At 39.4% G+C, this 19,795-nt stretch overlaps 1 protein-coding gene across 2 annotated transcripts; it reads right to left on the reverse strand.

Moving 5' to 3' along the window:
- Window positions 1-5,846: 5,846 nt before the first annotated feature.
- lnpep (leucyl/cystinyl aminopeptidase) lies at window positions 5,847-19,282 on the reverse strand. Of its 2 annotated transcripts, XM_078952874.1 has the most exons (22): window positions 18,798-19,282; window positions 15,526-15,620; window positions 14,725-14,927; window positions 13,875-13,986; window positions 13,530-13,787; window positions 13,263-13,453; window positions 12,989-13,127; window positions 12,156-12,290; window positions 11,908-12,028; window positions 11,664-11,815; window positions 11,479-11,592; window positions 11,261-11,392; window positions 10,997-11,131; window positions 9,853-10,007; window positions 9,685-9,773; window positions 9,419-9,602; window positions 9,185-9,341; window positions 8,622-8,803; window positions 8,273-8,434; window positions 8,053-8,193; window positions 7,895-7,976; window positions 5,847-7,817 (listed from the first exon to the last, which is right to left on the reverse strand). In XM_078952874.1, exons 1-22 carry the CDS (start codon window positions 18,823-18,825, stop codon window positions 7,638-7,640), a joined length of 3,147 nt encoding a protein of 1,048 aa, XP_078809000.1. In that variant the 5' UTR covers window positions 18,826-19,282; the 3' UTR covers window positions 5,847-7,637. The 2 variants fall into 2 exon arrangements, with proteins under 2 accessions (XP_078809000.1, XP_078809001.1); XM_078952875.1 differs by lacking the exon at window positions 15,526-15,620 and having other exon boundaries at window positions 18,798-19,232.
- Between the last annotated feature and the right edge of the window lie 513 nt (window positions 19,283-19,795).

Genomic DNA, 19,795 nt, shown 5'->3' on the forward strand with positions numbered 1-19,795 from the left:
CATCCATTCATCTTCTATTCCTGCTTGGTCCTGTCATGGGGTTGCTGAACTTAATCCCAGCTGGTCCATTGGCTGAGCCACACTCACACAACTTGAAATCACTGATCAGTACTTTTTTTTTGACTGTAGGAGGAAGTCGAGTGTCCAGAGAACCCACACATGCACTGGAGGAAAATGCAATCAGATAGGACCCACCCAGGACCTTCTTCCTGTCAGACAATAGTGCTAACAACCACACGAGAACAAACCCCTAATTAGACATTTGATGGTTTCATTTTTTATTTTTTTATTTTCAATTTGTTAAACTTTCCAGACACATATAAACAGATGTTACAACATATTTCTGCACTGATGCTTTCATTTTGACGTCGTGGAAGACCTGTGAATTAGGAACCTCTGCATAGCTGCAGTGCACAGACACTGAAAAGGTCTGATGATGAATGTTCAAAAATGTTGAACATTGCACCTTTTACCTCTTAAAAAAGATGTCTGCATGCTTGGAAATTACATTTTCGGTTATATTACCAAAGTAGTTTATTTTGCCTAGCTGTGGCCCTGTGTCATCAAGTGTAAAGGGTTAGCTCAGATATTAGCTCGGGTCTTAAGAGGTTAATCACACACCATAGTCACACAAAGGCAGCTAAACAACTCCCCGCGGGCGGTTCAGCCCAATTAACTCACCTATTCTGCGTCCTACTTAAGAACCAGGTGTGCGGCCTATGCCCTCTTCATCCATTTCCTCATTTCCTCCTTGGCTTCCACCTGTGAGCTCCGTTAGGGGTAGTTTTATACCTGAAGTTTTTTCTATGGAGATCTTGTTTTATTGTATCTGAATGGAGCTTTATGCTAAACTAAAAGAAAATATTGAGGATAAAGCTTTCTCTACTGCATGAGTTGTCTGACTGAAATGCAGTTAATAATATGTATGAAGAGAAACGTGACCGGGACTGTCATGTGTAGTCGTATAATTATCTGATTATTTAATTCATGTACTATTTACCCTGAAATGTCTTCAATCCTGCTTTGGAAAATCTTTCTTAGCCCTACAGCAGGGTAAACCTGAGCACAAAATAGCCCAGCTTTTTTTTATATTTTTATTTTTTTTATTTGTCCTGTCCAACAGCTGAGCAAACAGATAAGAGCTGAAGGCCTCTTGTGCTGGATATATTTTAGAACAAAGCTACATGTTACCATTGTTCTAAAGGGTAAAGCCGATTCTTAATTATCTTTATCCAAGAGTCCAAGAGCATGAAGAGCTCAACTTCAAACAGGTGACAGACTATTTCCATGCAGCTCCAACCGTTTTAATATTTCTTTTCACTCTGTGCTGTTTTTTTTTCACAGATTAAGAAAATAGTTACCTTTCCATCTTAACTATGACCTAATTATTAAAACATAACATTTTACCAAACAACACCATATTGGAAATAGTCATACAATTTTTTAAATCTCTGTAAAGTACTGCTGTGTTTAAAAGCAGGAAGTTATATTTTTCATTATTCCTATGATTTAGAATTCAAATATATTTTTAATTTGTGTTGGCTGTCAAACTTTAACTTCTTTTTGGTTAGATTTTTAAAAACACTATTGCTGCCAAACTAGGGGGTGTTTTCCGTACTCTTTCATCATTAGCGTGTTTGCTCTTACAATATATAACCTTTAACATTTCTAGAAGGTTCTTTAACATTTAAGATAGAACAGACAGATAACTTCACTTTGATTACATAACTGTGAATGTGTCGGCCAGATATGATCCGCTGCTAAATCACAATACATCGTGATGCTTTCATAGCCCTAGTGTAGATGAGGAGCTTTCTTTAGAGTAATACATAATGTCTTCCTGTTCAGCCATCTTGCTCACGGCAAGGTGAACTAAAACAATACTGCAGGTGTCAGGTGAGCAGACGTTTCTGGAAAGCTACTCTTTGGAATTTTTGGAATGAGCAGTTGACTTATCTGTCATCTCCTTCCTCGTGTCAAACCTTTCATGAACAAGAATATTCACTGGCGTTCAGATCTGATTGCTTGCATTTCATGTGAACATCCAGGTCACCTGAACTTTTCACAAGTGGAACAAGTTTATTTTTCCATGTTTAACATCATGATAAAAAATATGACAACCTCTACAACACAGGGTAACGTGTTTTATCTTAATCTTTAAGATTTTGCATCAAGTCAGATACAAACATTTACAGAAATGTATCTAAGTCAGGGTTTTTCAACCTTTTTTGAGCCAAGGTTCACTTTTTAAAAATAAAAATCCCCAGGCACAACACTAACCAAAAATGTTAAAAAAAGAAAAGAAAAATAAACTCTGTTGCTTTGACAATTTTTAGTAATTCTTATCAAAGCATCTTCAATCATAATTATAAAGAAAAAAGTATCTTATTATCCTTAATATTTCTCCCTACTCAGTGTGACACCTAGGCTTGTTTGAAAGAACAGGATTGATTTCAATGGTAAATGTTTTTTTTACCAATTTGGTGAAACTGAACAACTTCTAATGGCACACCTGACCACCTCTCAGGGCACACCAGTGCACTGCAGAAAACTGTCAGAAAAACACTGATACAAGTATTTTGCCTCTTCTTGTCCAGCTGTTAATTACCTCAACAGGCTGGATGGCGGATGACCGGCCTCCATGAACCTTTTTTTTTCTGTTGAAAAGTCGCTTCCTTTATTTTTGTCTCTGTTTAGTTGTGGGGTTTGAAGAATATATAACCCATAAAGCTGGTTCAGAAGCGTGGAGATTCTGGATATACTTTCCTGAACCAACTTTGCATGATAGGCAAACATCGAAATGGGAATTTTGTGGTGACACTGAGACAATAGAATAATAATGAGTATGCAGGACAATAGATAATATTCAAAGAACAAATAGGAGAATTGAAGACATCCTCTGGACTCTGTGTGAATTTTATATGTTATTTCAGAGAAAAACAAAGTTGCCAAGGAAAGTTTAGGTGGTAGGAAGGGAAGACAAACAGTTTAGGGACAAAAAAAACATCCCCATTCACACTTCAGACTGGTTGGAGGCAGTAATGCACTAAAAAACTGTTTGCCAGCTGCCAATAAACAACAGGGGAAGAGAAGGTTCTGGTTCTGCACAGAAGGTGGCAGACATTCAGCTTAAATGTAGGTTGCCACCCATTAATTAAACCCAAAGGAAGAAGTTGAAGTTGTGGGGTTTGATAACATTTCTACATTGCTGCAGAAGCATAAATCTGGGATTCATAAGAATGTTGAGACTAAACTTGCTTTTGAAATTAGCAAATTTGCCTGGTGTTCCTTGTGATTCCAGACACACATAACCAGATGTGACGACACATTTGCACATGTTGCTAGCTCATGCCGTAAAATCAATCATCTACGGCCTGCAACACTTTCTAAGAACTGTGTGTAAAATTGCTTGATTGTGATTGGCCAAAAACGAGGGCCGCCACTTCCAGGACAAGTGGAAAGTGGCATATTTTTTTGTTGAAACACAATACAACTGTCTGCCTAATGCGCCAAGAGACCGTGGCTGTTGTTTAGGAATCCATTATCAAGAGACATTATCAAACAAGACATGTTAACTCGTTTGGTAATGTAAACAAAGCTGCAACATATAGCGAGATTATCTTCTAAACAGGCTTTTATTATTATTATGATTATTACTAAGTGCATGTTCGCTTATAGTTTTTTAAATCTGTGCGACCGGTGCGTTTTTTTTGGCCGAATTGACCCAGAAGAAGGGTTAGGAATAGGTTAATACGTGCTAACAACATTTAGCCGTGGATGAACCTTTACTGGAATTACATCAGCCTTTATTTTGTCTGGACCCGACTGGTAACACAAATTCACACGATTACTTGCATGGTTTCTCAGGACTGTTCCTTCAAAAGCCGCCTCCACCCGTCCTCTGTCTGGAGATACAAATCTCCCAGGAGACACGGTTCTTCTGAGTCCGGTAGCCCACTCACGCAGAGCAGCCGGACGGACTGCGGTCCGAAACCTCCTCTGTTGCGCACACCGTAACACCAAAGCAGCCTCCCCTGCTTGTAAACACAAAGCCATGAGTCAATGTGTTCGCGCTCTCGGCTGCACAACAGTACGTGCACAATTGATTATTCTGTGGGCATGGTTTGAAAAATCCGTGTGCAGGATTCTCAGATCTTTAATTTTTTTGTAACCAGTGGCACCTGGAGGGCTCCGTAAGACAGACTTTTTATTTCTATTCTTTTACTTCTAGTCTTTAAATGTGGACTTCACAGTCATTCTAAAATGTATTTTGATGTGTTTGTGTTCTATGTGAAGAAATAAAAATACCAATGCAATAAAATTGTTCAATAAACTGTTCATAAGCATTTAATCTTACTAAAATAGTTACTGATTGCAGGCTGAATGCTTGGCCCAAAAACACGGTTTCATCTCACCAAATCTGGCTGTCTTTGCAAAAGGTTTGGACACTCCTGTCTTAAGCCCCCCTCAGGGGCTTAAGACTTTTGGTTTTCCAGTCACGCCTTCAGTGACACAACTGTGTATGGTTTACAGGTGTATTTAAAGATGCTTGTGAGGGAGCTGTGTACTTTTTCCTATGACCTTTAGGGTATGGATGTTTACACACTCTTTGTGAATAATTTTTATCTTTAAGTGTGGAAAGCAATGCACCAGAGTGCCACACCTATTGTCATCCTTGTTTGGCAGTCATTTGGTACTGGTCCAGTGGGGTTTTCTGCACAAAGGGGGGAAGAAATTGGTCAAGTGGAACTGACCAAATTTGTGTTGTGACAACTAGTTTTAAATTAATTACTTCTCTTGAAATACATTGAGTCCTTTCAATCAGTTGGGAAATGTTCATTTTACAAGCTGCCACCAGTAGAGTATTTCACTTTTTTGTTGAGTTTGATTTGGTAATTGAGATCAGACATTTTCATGTTTTTTTTAAGGGTTTAGTTGCATGTTACCCACTGAAGATGGTGGAAGATAACCAGATACTGCAGCATGGTAAAGGTCGACTGAGTGATTCTTCTTTACTTTGACCAGACTAATTCTTTGAATCCTTAACTTTAAAGGTTTGCACAAGATGGACTCAAATTTGGAGACAACCTCTTCATGTTGGGTTGTGTCATGTCCCTGGCGCTTTGCTGGTGCTGGGCCACCAGTCAATGAGCTTAATTGGCTGCACCTTGTAAAGAACCCAAACTGGCTGGTGTGGCCTTCACTGACCTTTTCTGCTGTATTCAGATCACTGGTTTTTCTGTCTTTTAATTTGGGTTTTCTTAATTTTTGCTTTGACTCTTTCTTCTGTGTGGTTTTCTGTGAGCTGTAAAGTTTTTCCAACTGTTTGTGTATTTAGAAAATGTATTTAATAGGAGTCTATAAAATTGAAGATGTTGAAATATTAAAAAAAACAAATATTTAAAAGGAATTAGCTCTTTGTGTGTTTTTATTTGGGTTCACTACTTTATCATAACTTATGAAAATCTGTTTTTGCAGCAAGTGAACAAAAAATTGAAACTGTTCACACCTCCGCATAGTTTACTAAGTTGTCAAACCATATGAACTGATGCTGTACGTGAATCAATAACAGTATGAATAGTAAAGTTGGACTACGATGCATAAAACTAAAACCTTCATAACTAGAGTGCCCTCTGGTGGTAATGTTAATTCTTTTTCTTTAAATCAGTGCTGCTAAATGCTCAAAGATGTCAAATTTTCAGGTTAAAACAATCATATATCCCATCTTTTAAAAACATATTTATATTTGCAAACAGGTTTTCAATTAATATTTAATGTTTCACTCTATTGTAAATTCAGGTGACAGTAGAAGTAGTAACACAGTTGAGGCAATGATAGTGAGGAGAGTGGTTGAAGCTGAGCTTTATTTGGAGTGTAGTCACTGAACGCAACTTCAGCATTGTTTCAGTAAACAAACAGAATTAAAGCATAGAAACAGATGACCAACAAAAGAACCTCAGGGAACCATAAGAATTATGCGACTTGGATTCAAAAGTTAGCTTATGTGTGTTTTGCTCACATGAAGAGCCGAACCAAAACTATCCTGTGCCAGTTTTTCCAGTGCAAAAGAAAAAAAAAGTACCAACATAATGGACTCAACATATACTTGATTCCCCACCACATTTGTCACAATACAACTTGGAAACAGAAGAAATGTATGAAGGTGGACAAAACACATGGGCTTTGAGGGTTTGGCAAGTCTACATTCTCACTGAAACTTCTCTATAAACACTCTATAAACAAATAAGCATGAGACTAATTTAATTTCCCCTGAAGCTGATCCCACACGTGTTTGTTTGGTTGTAAACAAACTCCCATGTCACCAATCATTGGCAGTCACAAACATACCCATCAGAACTGAATGAGCTAACGGTGCAATCAAAAGAAGCTTCAGAGCGGTCTGTAACATTCAACGGCACTTGCTTTAAACACACATATTCTGATTGACAAATGCATCGTGGGACCTAAAAGCTGAATGAACTCAACAAGGAATTTAACCGCAAGAATACCACCTCAAATGTACACCTGTCCTTGCCAAACGTGGAAAAGAAAGACATTCTGAGGAGTGACAAAAGTGTGGCAAATACTGGAGTAACTTGTGCATCTTTTGGCTGATGAGCAACAAATTTCTGGAGAGATTTTCAATGCAGATCCCTTACTTTGGACACTAGCCCTTATAATGCAACATTCATCAAGATAGACCCATTTTGCTATCTTTAAACCCAAAACGAAAGCTCCTGAATCATCATCAGTTCCTCAAGAATCTATCAACACAACAGAAAACAAAACCTTCAAATACTTCACAATGTTTAAAACAACAAATCCAAAAGCAGGTTGTATTTAAAGTTACCAATATTTACATTATAATTACAATTTACAAGCGTATGGAGTTGAAAGTCTTTCTCCACAGCTGGTAAAAATAAAACAAAACATGTTGATCAGAGATAAAAATGTGTTTTAATGGCTGGAAGAAAGAAACAAAAAAAACAAGAAAACAAGAAATGGCCATTTGGTTCCAGTGTGCGTTGCCTCCGCTCTAAGACACAATGGTTGTTGATTTAACCTGCACTGGTTGTCGGTACATCCACTACGGTGCACAGTGGGAAGGTTTATTAGTACATTCAATTGATGTCAACTCAAGTTTGGTATTTTATGCCAGTGAATAGTCAAGCCCAACCATGATGAGCAAATGCATCAGCTTGCAGGAGTGTTTTAAGCACTTTCGCGTTTTCAGTTTGTCGCTGTTGAGGAAACCCTGACAGCTGCATCTTTGCATGGAACTTGAAGAATATTGACGTTTGCAGACACTGCATTTTGGAGTGGCAGAGTGCCTGAGATCCAGCTGGAATAAAACAATCTATTTGCAGCATGATTGTCTGCTCTGGCGTGAACTTTAGATGAATACTGCCAGAGTTTTGGTCGACAGCATAAAACATGAGGAGTGTGTGTTTAGCCCGACGACCCACTGTCAGACACACAGCCAGAGCCACCCTGAGCGATCGAGTACAACTAATAGGAGTAGCCTCAAAAAACAAATCCAGCACCCAGTCCACCAAGATATTGCCACTGATTACCACTCTAATCTGGAGGCTGGGAGTTCTGAGTCAACCCTACAATAGTGCAAATGTTTCACCATCTTAATGAGACACCCCAGGCTCTTGTTTCTGAGGTTGAGATTGGATTTTTGTAAGCAACTCTCGTAGCGTGGACAGGTTCCTCTCCATCCAGAGTTGGTTCAGTCTGATTGTTTCTAAAGCTTCCTGCACGCTCCTCATCTGAGAGCCACGCTCCTGCAGACTGGAGAAGAAGGCCTTCACCTACACAAAAACACATCAAATATCAAGCTCACAAACAAAGCAAATGTTTTCATTGATAAATAGCTTTAAAAGCTTACTTGATCGAGATGAGCTTGCGTGGAGAATTGTGAAGTTACAGATTTGATGATTGTCTGAATGGCAAAGGAGCCCACGAGGAATCTAAAAGGCAAAGAAACCAACGCTCAGACGCTGCTCTGACTTGAATATTTCCAGTTCACACAAGACTAATGCTCACTTTTCTATGAGGCGGTCCCAGTTGACTTGGACAAAATCCCATGCAAACAGATAACCTGCAAAGCCTCTAGAAACAGTGTTGATGATCAAAGGCAGCTCCTGGGTTTGGATGACGTCCCCTTTCAGACCTTCATTAAGTATCCTGGACAGATAGGGTAAAGGTGGATATGCTGCAGGCAGAAAGCCTTTCAAACCCTTGTCATGCCGTCAGACTGTCTTACTTTGCTAAAAGCTGTGTGTCCTGAGTGGATGCCAGACCGAGTAGCATGTTCCGCTTCTCTGCATCAACGGTGGACTGTTTGTAAATGTCGTACAAAATCAACCAGTCTGCACGTGACTGTGCAGCCACCGAGAAGACAACTTGCTGCAGATCTCCCGGAATCCTTCAAAAGTAAATATTAAGAAATGTTTGAAAAAACTGTAATTCCAACTGCTCTGGCCTTGTTCTTAAATTTTATGGTCAGATCTTAGCACTTTTGTTTGTTTAAAAAAGAAAAAGGTTTAGACTATATGACCATACAAAGGTCACAACTTGGACAACATCATCAGATTCTCTTGTTCTTTACTTACCGCCGCGTCTGGTTTGACACATATTGTTTGAACATGTCATTGGCTGACTGAGTGCAGTTTTCTTTTTCCAGACCGCACGCCATACTTAAGAGGGCAGAGCGCAGCTCCTGTTTGGACAAATTCTCCTCTTCACCCCAAGTTTGGTTGTCCATCAAAGCACCAAAGTGATCCAAAATGTACGTCTGTTGGATTTTAGAAAATATAATGTTGCATTAGGAGAAGCAAACGCACCGACACTGCATTAAAAAGCCTAAAAAGTTAAAACTTTTACTAAAATGAGTATTTAACTGCTATTTAAAAATGAGGTAATTGTGGTGAAATTGTTGCTAAACAACTGACTGACCCCTAAAAGATAAAAATTTTACCTCTGATTTAAAAAATTACAATAATTTTACCTAATTAATTATTAACTAAAGTAAATCTAAACAGGGTTTGTCAGGGATGTGCGATACAAAAGTTACTGACATAGGTTTTGCTTTTTTGATGTTCAGATTTGCCCCAACAGATCTTTGATGTCAGGGGCAACAAAATGAGCTTATATGCATGTATTAAATGTACTGCACCTTCATGCAAGACATAAGATCAAACTCCTGTCTTTTTTCCAGCAGCCTGTAGATGTTATTGAGCTGGAGCAGAGCCTCTGTCACAGGAGCTGTCTCTGTTTCTTTGTATGTGTAGTTCAACAGGCTGAGGACTCGGCGAAAGGACACACGTCCCTGTCTATCAAACACAAAAGTCAATGAGGATTTTGGTTTTAAAAAGTGTTGTCAATTGGTTGTTTGTGGTGTCATTTATACCTGGAGAGAGCAAAAATGTTGTGTATGAGCGAGGCACGGTCCTCAAATGTTAGGATGCTGATATTTGTAGACAAAGCGTTGATGAGAGCAGTCCAGCCGTCATCTCCATAGTCAACTATGTAGTATCCTGTGTTTTGATAGTTCAGCTTCAGCCACTTCACACTTTCTGGCACCTTAAAAGTACCTGAAATGACAGAAGAAAAATGTTTCTAATTCATAACCTAAACCCCTTATTTCAGCCTTTAAGGCAGGTGTTTTCACTTTACCTGACTTGGCCTTCAGAAGGAAATTCTGCCGGCACTCCGGACCCACGCTGCAGCTGTCATTGACGTACGTCACCGGGATTTCCCACAAGCTAAACACAATCAGACTTCAGTCAGGTTTTTGCTGCAAGTCCGTGACCTGTGTGTGTTGGGGGGAAAAAAAAACCCCACCTGGAGGTGTGCGAGGCGTTGGCAGGTGTGAGGAGGAAGTGCTCCTGTGTGAGGGTCACCTCGTCCCCCTTGCGGCTCACACTGACTAACGGAAAGCCTTTCTGTGACGTCCAGGAGCTCATCATTTCTGACACATTCTGGTGTGGAGTTGAGACCTCAAAACACAGAGACAACAACAATAAAACCTAAAACATGTTGTTTTAGCTGTTACACTAATGGAGATGCCAGAACTCTTTGATACACAAACAATATATCCACATTCTATGTAAAAAAAAAGAAAGAAAATGAAACAATTGGGAACATTTATTCCTATTTTACTTATTAAAACCTTTGTTTTTTAATTAAAAATAAACTGAACTAAGAGTTCTATAGACTGAATGGAGAATTATCCCGTCTGCTTTGAGAGATTTAAAATCCCACTCCAATCATTCTTTGATCTATTTTAACAGCATTCCCTTGGTCTTTTAATTATGATTATGGCGTTATGGTGAAATCAAAAAAATCTGTCATTTTCTGGGACATAATTTCTGCAGCAGGAGTTCTTTAAAATTTGCCTCTTAGTTGTTGGTGGGACTACTAAGGCAGAGCAATCCCACCCCCCTTATCGTCACTCATAAATGAGACTCTCTTTACATGTTCTCCTGCTGGCTTACAGCCCCTCACAACCCCGACCTGCAGCGAAAATGTGGAGCAATATTGAAGCTATCCAGCCATACAGTTTTGAAGCCACATCTCAGCTCAGCTCAGCTGAGGAAAACAAAGACGTACAACTATTTGTCTGAAAGTGGATACATCAGAATAGAGCAGAGCAGGGAGCTTGTGGCCCACCCAGTGTATTTTCTACATAACAAATACAATCTTTTTCCAACGAAATTCTTTCTTCTGCTCCTGAATCACAATACTTTGTATAAAGAAATATTCAGAAATGCTATTTTAAGATTAATTGTCTTTATGCATGTTCTCCATTATGAATAGAATAGCAAAATGGCAAAAGAACATGTTAAAAACACCAAAAACATGACTTCATCAGGGTTTTTTAAACATCCCTCAAAATGTTATCCACACTTTTGTTATCTTGTAAAAATGGCATAAATGCCCATAGGATAAAAAATCTGGTTCATGCAAGGTGACCACACATACACACCTGAGTGAGGCTGTCCCAGAGGTTATTGGTCTCAGTGTTCGACCCGCTGAACTGTTTAAGATACTGAATGATTCCCTTTCTGAACTGCTGCTCCCCCGGGAGGTAAGCGTTGAGCATCAGGAGAATAGAAGCCCCCTTTAAACAGAGAGAAAGCATCTTTAAAAAACGCTTACAGTAGAATTTCCTGAGCAACAAGTTTGTTTTTCCTCACTAAAGTAATAAAGCCAAGCCAGTTTAAAGCACATTAATAAAGAAAGGAAGTACCTTTTCGTAGGAAACTGAATCAAACATCTCTTCCACTTGATCTGGTGTGACAACTGCAGTTGACACCGGGTGGGAGGAGATCAGAGCATCTTTGTCCATGACTCTGAATCTTACCGACAGAAATAAGATTTCCTGCGAGTTCACATAAAAGGTCTGTTTAGTAGAGAAAATGTCTATCAGAAAAAAAACAAAAAGCCTTTCCTGGATCGTATACTTACAGCTTGGAGCTCAGGAAACACTCTCTGCAGTGACAAATATTGCATGTACGTAGCGAAGCCTTCGTTGAGCCACAGGTCGTTCCACCACCTCATGGTCACCAGATTTCCAAACCACTGCAACGAGGTGGGGTGAGCAACTGCAGGACGGTCAACGTCTTTGACAACTTCAAAGAAGAAAGCGCTACCTGGTGTGCGAGCTCATGCGCTACGACAGAGGCAACTACTTGTTTTTCCAGAGGGGAGGAATCTTTGCCCACCAGTAAGGTGGTCTCCCGGAACGTAATGAGCCCCCAGTTCTCCATTGCTCCAGCCAGGAAGTCGGGAATGGCAACCAAATCTGACGAAGGAAGGGTAAATTGTCAGAGTAAAAAAAAAAAAAAAAAAAAATGGGGAAAATAAAAGGTAAGAAGTGTGCAGGTGACTGCTTACCGAGCTTCTTGAGCGGATAATCAATATCAAAGAAAGTGTTGTAAAACTCCAGCAGTTTGGAGGCTGCTTCCAGAGCATACCTGGTGTGCTCTGTCTTCTCTGGCACAGAGTACACAGACACCTGAAACCAGCACACTCTCAGCAAATGTATACAGCACAGGGATGTGTGTGCTAGAGCCTTGATGCAGGTACGACGCACAGAGGAATGCACAGTCTAAACCCACAGCTAAGGTGGCCCCCAGACCTACCAAGGTTTCTGAAACATTTTTGCGGACGGCTGAGAAGTTGGCGACAACGAAGGCCACCAGGTATGTGCTCATGTTGACACTGGTCCTTTCAAACTCATCCTGAAAAAGGCCACTGGGAAGAAGTCTGCTTTCGCTCTGAAACATATAATACAAGGAGGTTATTAATATAGTTTTGGAACTATATAGACCTAATCTTAAGCTGCTGTTGTTGCTGTCAGGCTGAGAAAAGTTAGAAAATTATTTTCAAGCACTTTGGTATTCATCTGTCTAGCTGCTAATCTTTCTGGTAAGGAGGGGAGAACTTTGCCAAACTGGGTTGGATGTACCGGAGGATTACATGTAGCCAGCAGCTGCCTCCAGCTGGTTAAAGTTGAACACAGAACGAGTTACGCATCAAGACAAAGATCCAAAACACAACACTCATTTAGAAAATGTGTGACTATAAGAACACTCAAATAGTATCAACGGTTCAGTAAATGTAAAGAAAAGTGAATTCTTTAAATAAATAAACTATCTCTTCCAGATATCTGAGAGATTGAATTTACAAAATTTAAATAAAACTATAATTTTTTCAAACTGCATCTGCTGTAGGGCTACGGTTTTCTTTAGTTGGCGTTTCCCAAGCCAGGCTGTCTACTTTGTCTTAAAACCTGGTAAAGAGCTCTTTTTTCATATACTATGAAACCAATACCTACACGTGAAAGGATGTACTTCTTTTATGACAATCCGAAAGATTTATAGAGACTTTATAAAAAAAACAATAAAAACAAAATAAAACACGGTAGGATCTTTAAATCATTACTTTACTAATCTAATCAGAGGTTTTCCAGTACCTGAGGCATGTTGGAAAGAGTTGTGTAGTTTTGTTTTCTGTTGATTTTGATCAGAAAAGTGGCTTTGAAAGCGGGTTCATCAAAACAAGGGAAGGCCTTCCGGGCCGACAGTGGCTCAAACTGGGTTGCTGCCAGAATGCTGGAATCAATAGAGAATCAATAATAACTTTATTAACAACACTTCAGCAAAATGTTTACGATTGTGATTTGAACTGAATACAAAAACAGCACATCCTGTCTTAATAATAACTTCACAGCTGCTGGCCAAACTTACTGTTTTGTTCCACTTTTATCAGTATAGGAGCTGCTGTAGAAACCATCATATGTGCTTGAGAGGTTGGCGGAGTAAGTCAGGGTCAAAACACAGTACTGGCCTGCTTTCAAGTCTTCTGTGAACTTTACAGCAATCTGCTGATTAGCCTTATACTGCAGTACTGTAACATTACTGGCCGGTCCGTCATCAATCTGTAAGAGAGGAAATATTTACTGTCAAACAACAAGTGTTTAAAATTAAGTGAAAAGTATCCTATTTCAGTCTTACCTTAAAAGTAGCGTTGCTGATGTTTAGATTTAACCCATGCAGGACGATGCGGTTTGTGTTGTGCAGTACAGACATGTTTATAACAGCTATGCCAGCAAAGGTCATGTTGTCAAGGTCAGGGGTCAAAATGAGCTCGTAGCTGAGAGGATGTACGCTCTGAGGTAGGCGGAGCTGCGTCCATGGAAACAGTTCCCCGTTAGTGGACAAAGGGTAGACCGGCTCCAGAGGAGTTGTCTTATTTCGCTTAGGACAACCTTCCTGCAGGAGAAAAAAAGGGATGATATGTGACAGACCAAAGAGCATCTGACTAAGAAAAAAGTTAGGAGAACTAAGCGTTATCTGTACCTTGGTAAAGGTGCAGCCAGGCAGAAAGTACAGTACCATTGTCATAGAAGCTACAATAACCAGGAACAACACACATGCAACCATGGTTCGGGCTGTAGGTCGAGAACATGACCTAAACCAAGAAAAAAAAAAAAAAAAGGTTCAGCACTACTTTAGTTCTTCCTATATAGAATAAACTGTAATAAGGCGCAGTGGAGTAAACAAATATTGACAGACAAGTGTAAACTACTGTTTATCCTCACATTTAAACTGAACAACATTGTAGTTTTGTTCAGCACCTTTCACACAAAATGTTTTTCTCACTTTTCATTATTTTATAAACTCTCAAATGTTTAAACTTTCTTGGCAAAATAAGTCCAGTATTATAGATATATAATGAAAACAAAGATCTGCTCACTTTTAAAGGTTTATGTAGATTTAGCAAACTGAACGTAACCTGTACAGAAGTCTGATTGACAATTACAGCCAATGAGGACGCAGAACACAGAGCGCTTTAAAAATAAAAATAAAAAAGCATAATTGCACTGAGAAAAATCAGGAAGACTGCAAAAGGTGAACTGCAATATAGCAAGGGAACGTTGTACGCATTTTATTGCAAATCTGTGTTTCTCAGTACTGCTTGATTAATTTTTCCTGCTGTTATAAAAATATAAAGTTGGATTTTTTTATCCATTTATGTTCTCTGTCTTTTTTTCCATCCAGCTTTGGAAAACTTTACTAGAGTGTTTTTGAAAACACCTTTTTTATTTGGTTTAAATTAATAACCCTGTTTACAGAGCCAGACCTAGCACAGTAAAACGTCATGAAAACAGTGAGCTGCATCCAAATGATGGGCGTCCCAGTGCGTTACCTCGAAGGAGACTGTCGAGTGTAAGGAGAGGAGCTGGGTCTGTGGGAAGAGCTCCGGTTCATGAAGGACATGCCGAGGAGGCGAGCTGAGGACTCACAGTCCTCCTCATCCTCATCCATGTCGTTTTCCCCCAGACCTCGCACCAGTAAGCGGGAGCTGCGGGGCTCATACGTGATCTCGTCCGGGTCAAGAGCAGGAAAGGTCTAGAGAGAGCGAATACGACACACTGTCAGGCGACAATGAAACTCCCCATGTTATTAAAGGGAATCCCTCCCAGGTTAACAGCAGCTCTAGTACCAACAGCTTCGTTTAGCTATCAATGAAAAGAAACTAGAGAAATTAAGTTCATTTGAAGCCACAGCGGGTTAGAGCCAATGCTTTTATTGAGATTAGGCAGATAAAAGTTTTAACCATGGGCTCAGAAAACCTTTTACTAAATGACATTAAAACAACTTAAGTGTCGACTTTTCCATTTTGCTTGCTACTTTTTTTCCAGCTTTAATGTTAAATAAATGAAGCTGGCATCTCTTTGAAAAAACAATTCCCCTTATGTGGGATTGGCCTTAAACTCTAAAGGCATATGTGGTGGGATTGTTTCAAAAAGTGCTGCATGAACTGAAACTTTTTTATCCGAGGGGATATGAAGGCATCACGGATGGTGGCCACCTTTAGCATCCTATACACTTAGCTTTTGCCCATGTGATTGCCATCATCAGCCTAGGACATTCCACAATGAGTGTCTGTGATTCATGGAAGAATAAAGTTTTAGATCACGTCACCAACAAATAAAATGTGGCATACAGGAAACTCAGTGGTGTCCTTGGCCAAATCCACCACATCAGGCTCTTCTTCAAACATGCTGTTCTCGATCATGTTCCTTGGAAGGTTAGCACTCTCTGCAAACACACAGAAAAAGCCCATTTATTTGCTTTTATTCTATTTTTTCTATTTCATCTTCAGCTAAACATGGGGCGCTTTATTCAAATAGTTCTTTAGCTTCTTCAGTGCAGCAACTTTGGCTGCAGATGGCAAGAATTGTTTTATTCTGGCTTCCTTGTGACCTAATATTAATGTAAATGCAAATCTTTCCTAGAAAATAAAGCAAACTTGAAAGACCCACTGTGATGAGAAAAGTGTTTTTGGCATTTTTTACCATCCTCTTGTGGCACTTTTCACATAATTAAAGAAAATTAAGCTCAAAATTGCATTTCTGAGTATTTCTTCTTTCAAACCGCTATGAAATCAGGAGCCAACAAAAAATAAATTTCAAAAAAGTTTATATGTGTGACGTAGAACCAACAACAGCGAGCCACAAGCTCCCTACTTCACTCCATACTAATGCATGCGCTCATAGACTAGATCCATGTACGTCTTCATTTTCCTCTTCTGAGCTGACATTTGGCTCAAAACTGTACAGCTGGATGGCTCCAACACTGCTTGCCATTTTCGTTGCACCGCTAATTTTAGTTTATGGGCTGTAAGGTGGCAGGAGAGCGTGTAAACACATATAGATAATAGGAAGCGTGGGCAAGCTTGCTCCGTGCCAACAGTCCCTCCCACAATTCACAGGTGAATTTCTAATGAACTCTTGCTGCTCTGCAGAAACTTTGCCCTAAAAAACAACAGATTTTTTATTTTTCCTAAAAACAAATAATTAATATTAAAAAGAGCACTGGGGCTACATTTAAAATAGATCAAAAAATGATTGAGTGGGAGTTCAAGAATAGAAAAAGTAAAAACACCACATTTGTAGTTGTAACTTTTTAGCTTTTTTGCTAAAGTTAACCACACAAAATAATACCTTGTTTAGTAGAAGACACAGAATAAACTTTACAGATCTCCAGAAGGAGCTGTCAGTAGGTGTACTCAAAAATGGATAAGAACTAAAATCCACTTTTTGTTTGGTGTAAAGAAAGAGTTTTTCACTGGCTTGCGATAGGGCTGCACAGAGGTTTCAGTACCAGTGTCTTGTCCTCTCTGTCTTTCAGGGTATGAGGAAATGCTCTTACTTCCTGCGTGCTTTCACCATGCCTTCACATAAACATGATCTCACGTTTAGCAGTATCCGCAACCCCTTTGTTTGCTTTGCTTCTTTGTAGACACAAATGAGAGCTGGAGGGGCTTGAATCCATCTTTCAATGAAAAACACGCTGTTGTAAAGTAGGATGATCAGTTTATAAGTAAAAACAAAGGGAATTTAAAGTCACATGCCACAATTCAGTTAATTCCTGTAAATTTCTGTTTGAACGTCTTTCCTTTTCTGTGACAGCCTGACCTACAAAAAACAGGTTGTTCAAGTTGCCTACTAATAATAAATTTATCGCGCTTTCAAAAACACTCTTTAACTCATTTTATTAATTTCATCAACAGTTTCACTCTGGTAAAGTTAATCAAGTGAGGAAGCAGTTTCAGACTTTGCTCAAAAAAGCAACAAATATTCAAAGTCTTCACAGACTGCAGAGTACAGCCGCCTACTCAAAACGTACTACTTTAGCGTTCAGACAAGACTTAGGTCTTGTTTTGAGGCATTTCTTCTGCTTCTTCGGCATCCACATTCTTTCCCCAGCAATTCTCCAAACAATCAGAGGCATGTTGAGCTTCCTAATTGAATAACCCAAGCAGAGAAGCAGTGCATGTCTGCCTTGGTGCCTCACAATCGATATACACGCCTATAGTGGATGTGGAAAACCACTCATTATTTACAGGACAGGAGAGGAAAGTAGAAAGTAGGTAAAGTGAGTACTCAATAGCAGGAAAACGAAGCATCTGCGACTCTATGAAGTAGATTAAGAGTGAGTCTTTGGCTATTGTTAGCTCAGTAGAGTTTCTAACATGAGTGCAACAGTCTCACTGTCATGGGCAGACATTACTGTGGTATGAAGGTCTAATAATAACCAGGAGCTAAGTACTTAGATTCCATGTACTGTTTAGAGGAGTTTATGACAAAATAACATATCACAGAGACACGTAGGGGAATTGTTTTTGTAATGGGAGACATTTTTTTACCCCTAAAGATAACTCACACATTCAGTTAGGCATCCACTCACTGTAAGGTGGTCGCCCAAACATGCAATGAAAGTGAAATTAAATATATGACTGTCTTTTTTTTTTTTTTTTACATACATTTCTGACTCAACGCTGCAAATGTCCATTGTTTAAGGCACATTATACAAGATTATATGTTGGGTTTGTGCAAACAAATAGTTAAAGCTCATTTTTATGGACTGTGTGTTTAGTGAATGCATTTGTTAAGGCACATTTGGAGTTACTGAACAGATGGTTGGCTTGTTCAAGCTTGGCCAGCGTGTCATATTTTTTATGTGTCATTTTAAGCAGGAACACCAGCTTTAGACATCCCTTATGTGATGCAGAATGCTGATTTGACTATTATCTCAATGAGACTGTAAAAGGCAAGTATACTTCTGTACTGAATGTCACTGTCGACTAAATAAGGAAGTCAACCCGCCGAGATTTGTTAAGAAGGTTCTTCCTGTTTAAGGGAAATCTGCCGTGATGGGTGCCCAAAAAAATCTATTTTTGATTAAATAAACCTACTAATGGTCAGCAGATCTAGAGGAGCTAATAATTTATTTGGTACATTGACTAAACTGAGCACACAGCTTCATTTTTTTATACATTTTAATAGAAAGACAGATTTCTAAAATACTTGAGAAGCTTTACTTTGACAAAAACGCTTTAAAGGAGAAACAAGTGGGAAAGTATATTTTATCGTTTATGCTGTCACAAACTTGTGTTGTTGTTTGAGCACGTTTATGTTTGACAGATTAGAGATAAAAATTGCTATCGAGTCATCAGTCAGAGCTTCTGAAGTGACACCAAGGATTGTTAGTAAAATTAGCATCACGAAATTCTTCAAACGTGATCTAAACTTGACGCCAGGAGAACAGCGAGCGGCTTTTTAACTTTTTTTTTAGCATTCCCTCCCTTCTCAACATCATGTCCTCGAATGAATGTCACTGTCAGTGAGGTTGCTTCCCGTGTTCCTGGAGTTATTAGCCGGCCTGCTGCTGTTAGCTCCCCGTCACTCTGGTCGCATCGTGTTCCGTCCTCACCTGAGCCGTTCGCTCCAAACAGATCCATCTCGAAAGAACGTCAAAGGCCTCCGCGAGTCCCAAAAACTGGAAAACGTGTCGGTGTTGGGACCTTAACAGGCGGGATGGTGTTCCTGCGCCCCACAGCCTGCCTCAGTCTACCACACACACACACACACACACACACACACACAGTAAACAGCTCCACTGTACAACCGCGTTAGCTAAAACTACGTAGAGGCTATCTGGACTAGCTAACTTCTCACAATTACGACTTAGCCGATTTCCATAATTTCAGTGCAAATACATTCTTGTTGGAAAGATATGATAATACATCTTAATAGTCCGCCAAAAAGAAAATATTTACGCTTGAAACGCTACAATGTGTCTAATATAAACATAAGTAATACGAGCAAATTGCACTCTTCTCCTCTCCAAAGCTGTTGTTGACAGCCTCCCATCAAATGAGAATGCTGACATCTGATTGGATCAGACTGGTGGTGGGCGTGGCAGGAACGCCTACCGACAGCTTGGATTTATATTGATTTAAATTATAAATTACATTCAGTAACTTTGTTCAGTTGTGATCAGTCATAATAATTGGCTAAATTAAATAGGTCACTCAAATTGGCTGTTTTAACACCTCGTTTAAACCCTAAATCTATGGAGTCAATTCAGTCTCAATAATCAGAAATGCACACAACCTATTTCACAAATACACACGCTCTGATTCACAAATGTCATTTTATGCAAACTCCATATAAATCTGAATAATCAAACATTATTTAAAGAGGAGTACTTCACGTCACACAAATCCAAGAACAAGAGCATAACCATAGAGTTTTCTACAGCTGCCTTTGAGTCCTAATCTAAATCTTCCTATATTTCTCAGAGCTGAAGCAACATTTAGCTTTCCTAAACTTTCCTTGACAGTTACGGAAGGCAAGGCAAGGCAAGGCAAGTTTATTTGTATAGCACAATTCCTACACAAAGTAATTCAATGTGCTTCACAAAACAGA

The sequence above is a fragment of the Oryzias latipes genome, chromosome 9 (assembly GCF_053564925.1).
Source record: "Oryzias latipes strain Hd-rR chromosome 9, Olatipes_Hd-rR_3.1".
In the NCBI taxonomy this organism is placed as follows: Eukaryota; Metazoa; Chordata; class Actinopteri; order Beloniformes; family Adrianichthyidae; genus Oryzias; species Oryzias latipes.

Coding starts and splice junctions, on each gene's coding strand:
- lnpep (XM_078952874.1), bottom strand. CDS start 18,825: ATGGATCTGTTTGGAGCGAACGGCTCAG. Junction 12,029..12,155: donor AAAATGTTTCAGAAACCTTG/GTAGGTCTGGGG, acceptor TGCTGGTTTCAG/GTGTCTGTGTACTCTGTGCC. Junction 11,816..11,907: donor TTATCCGCTCAAGAAGCTCG/GTAAGCAGTCAC, acceptor TTCCTTCGTCAG/ATTTGGTTGCCATTCCCGAC.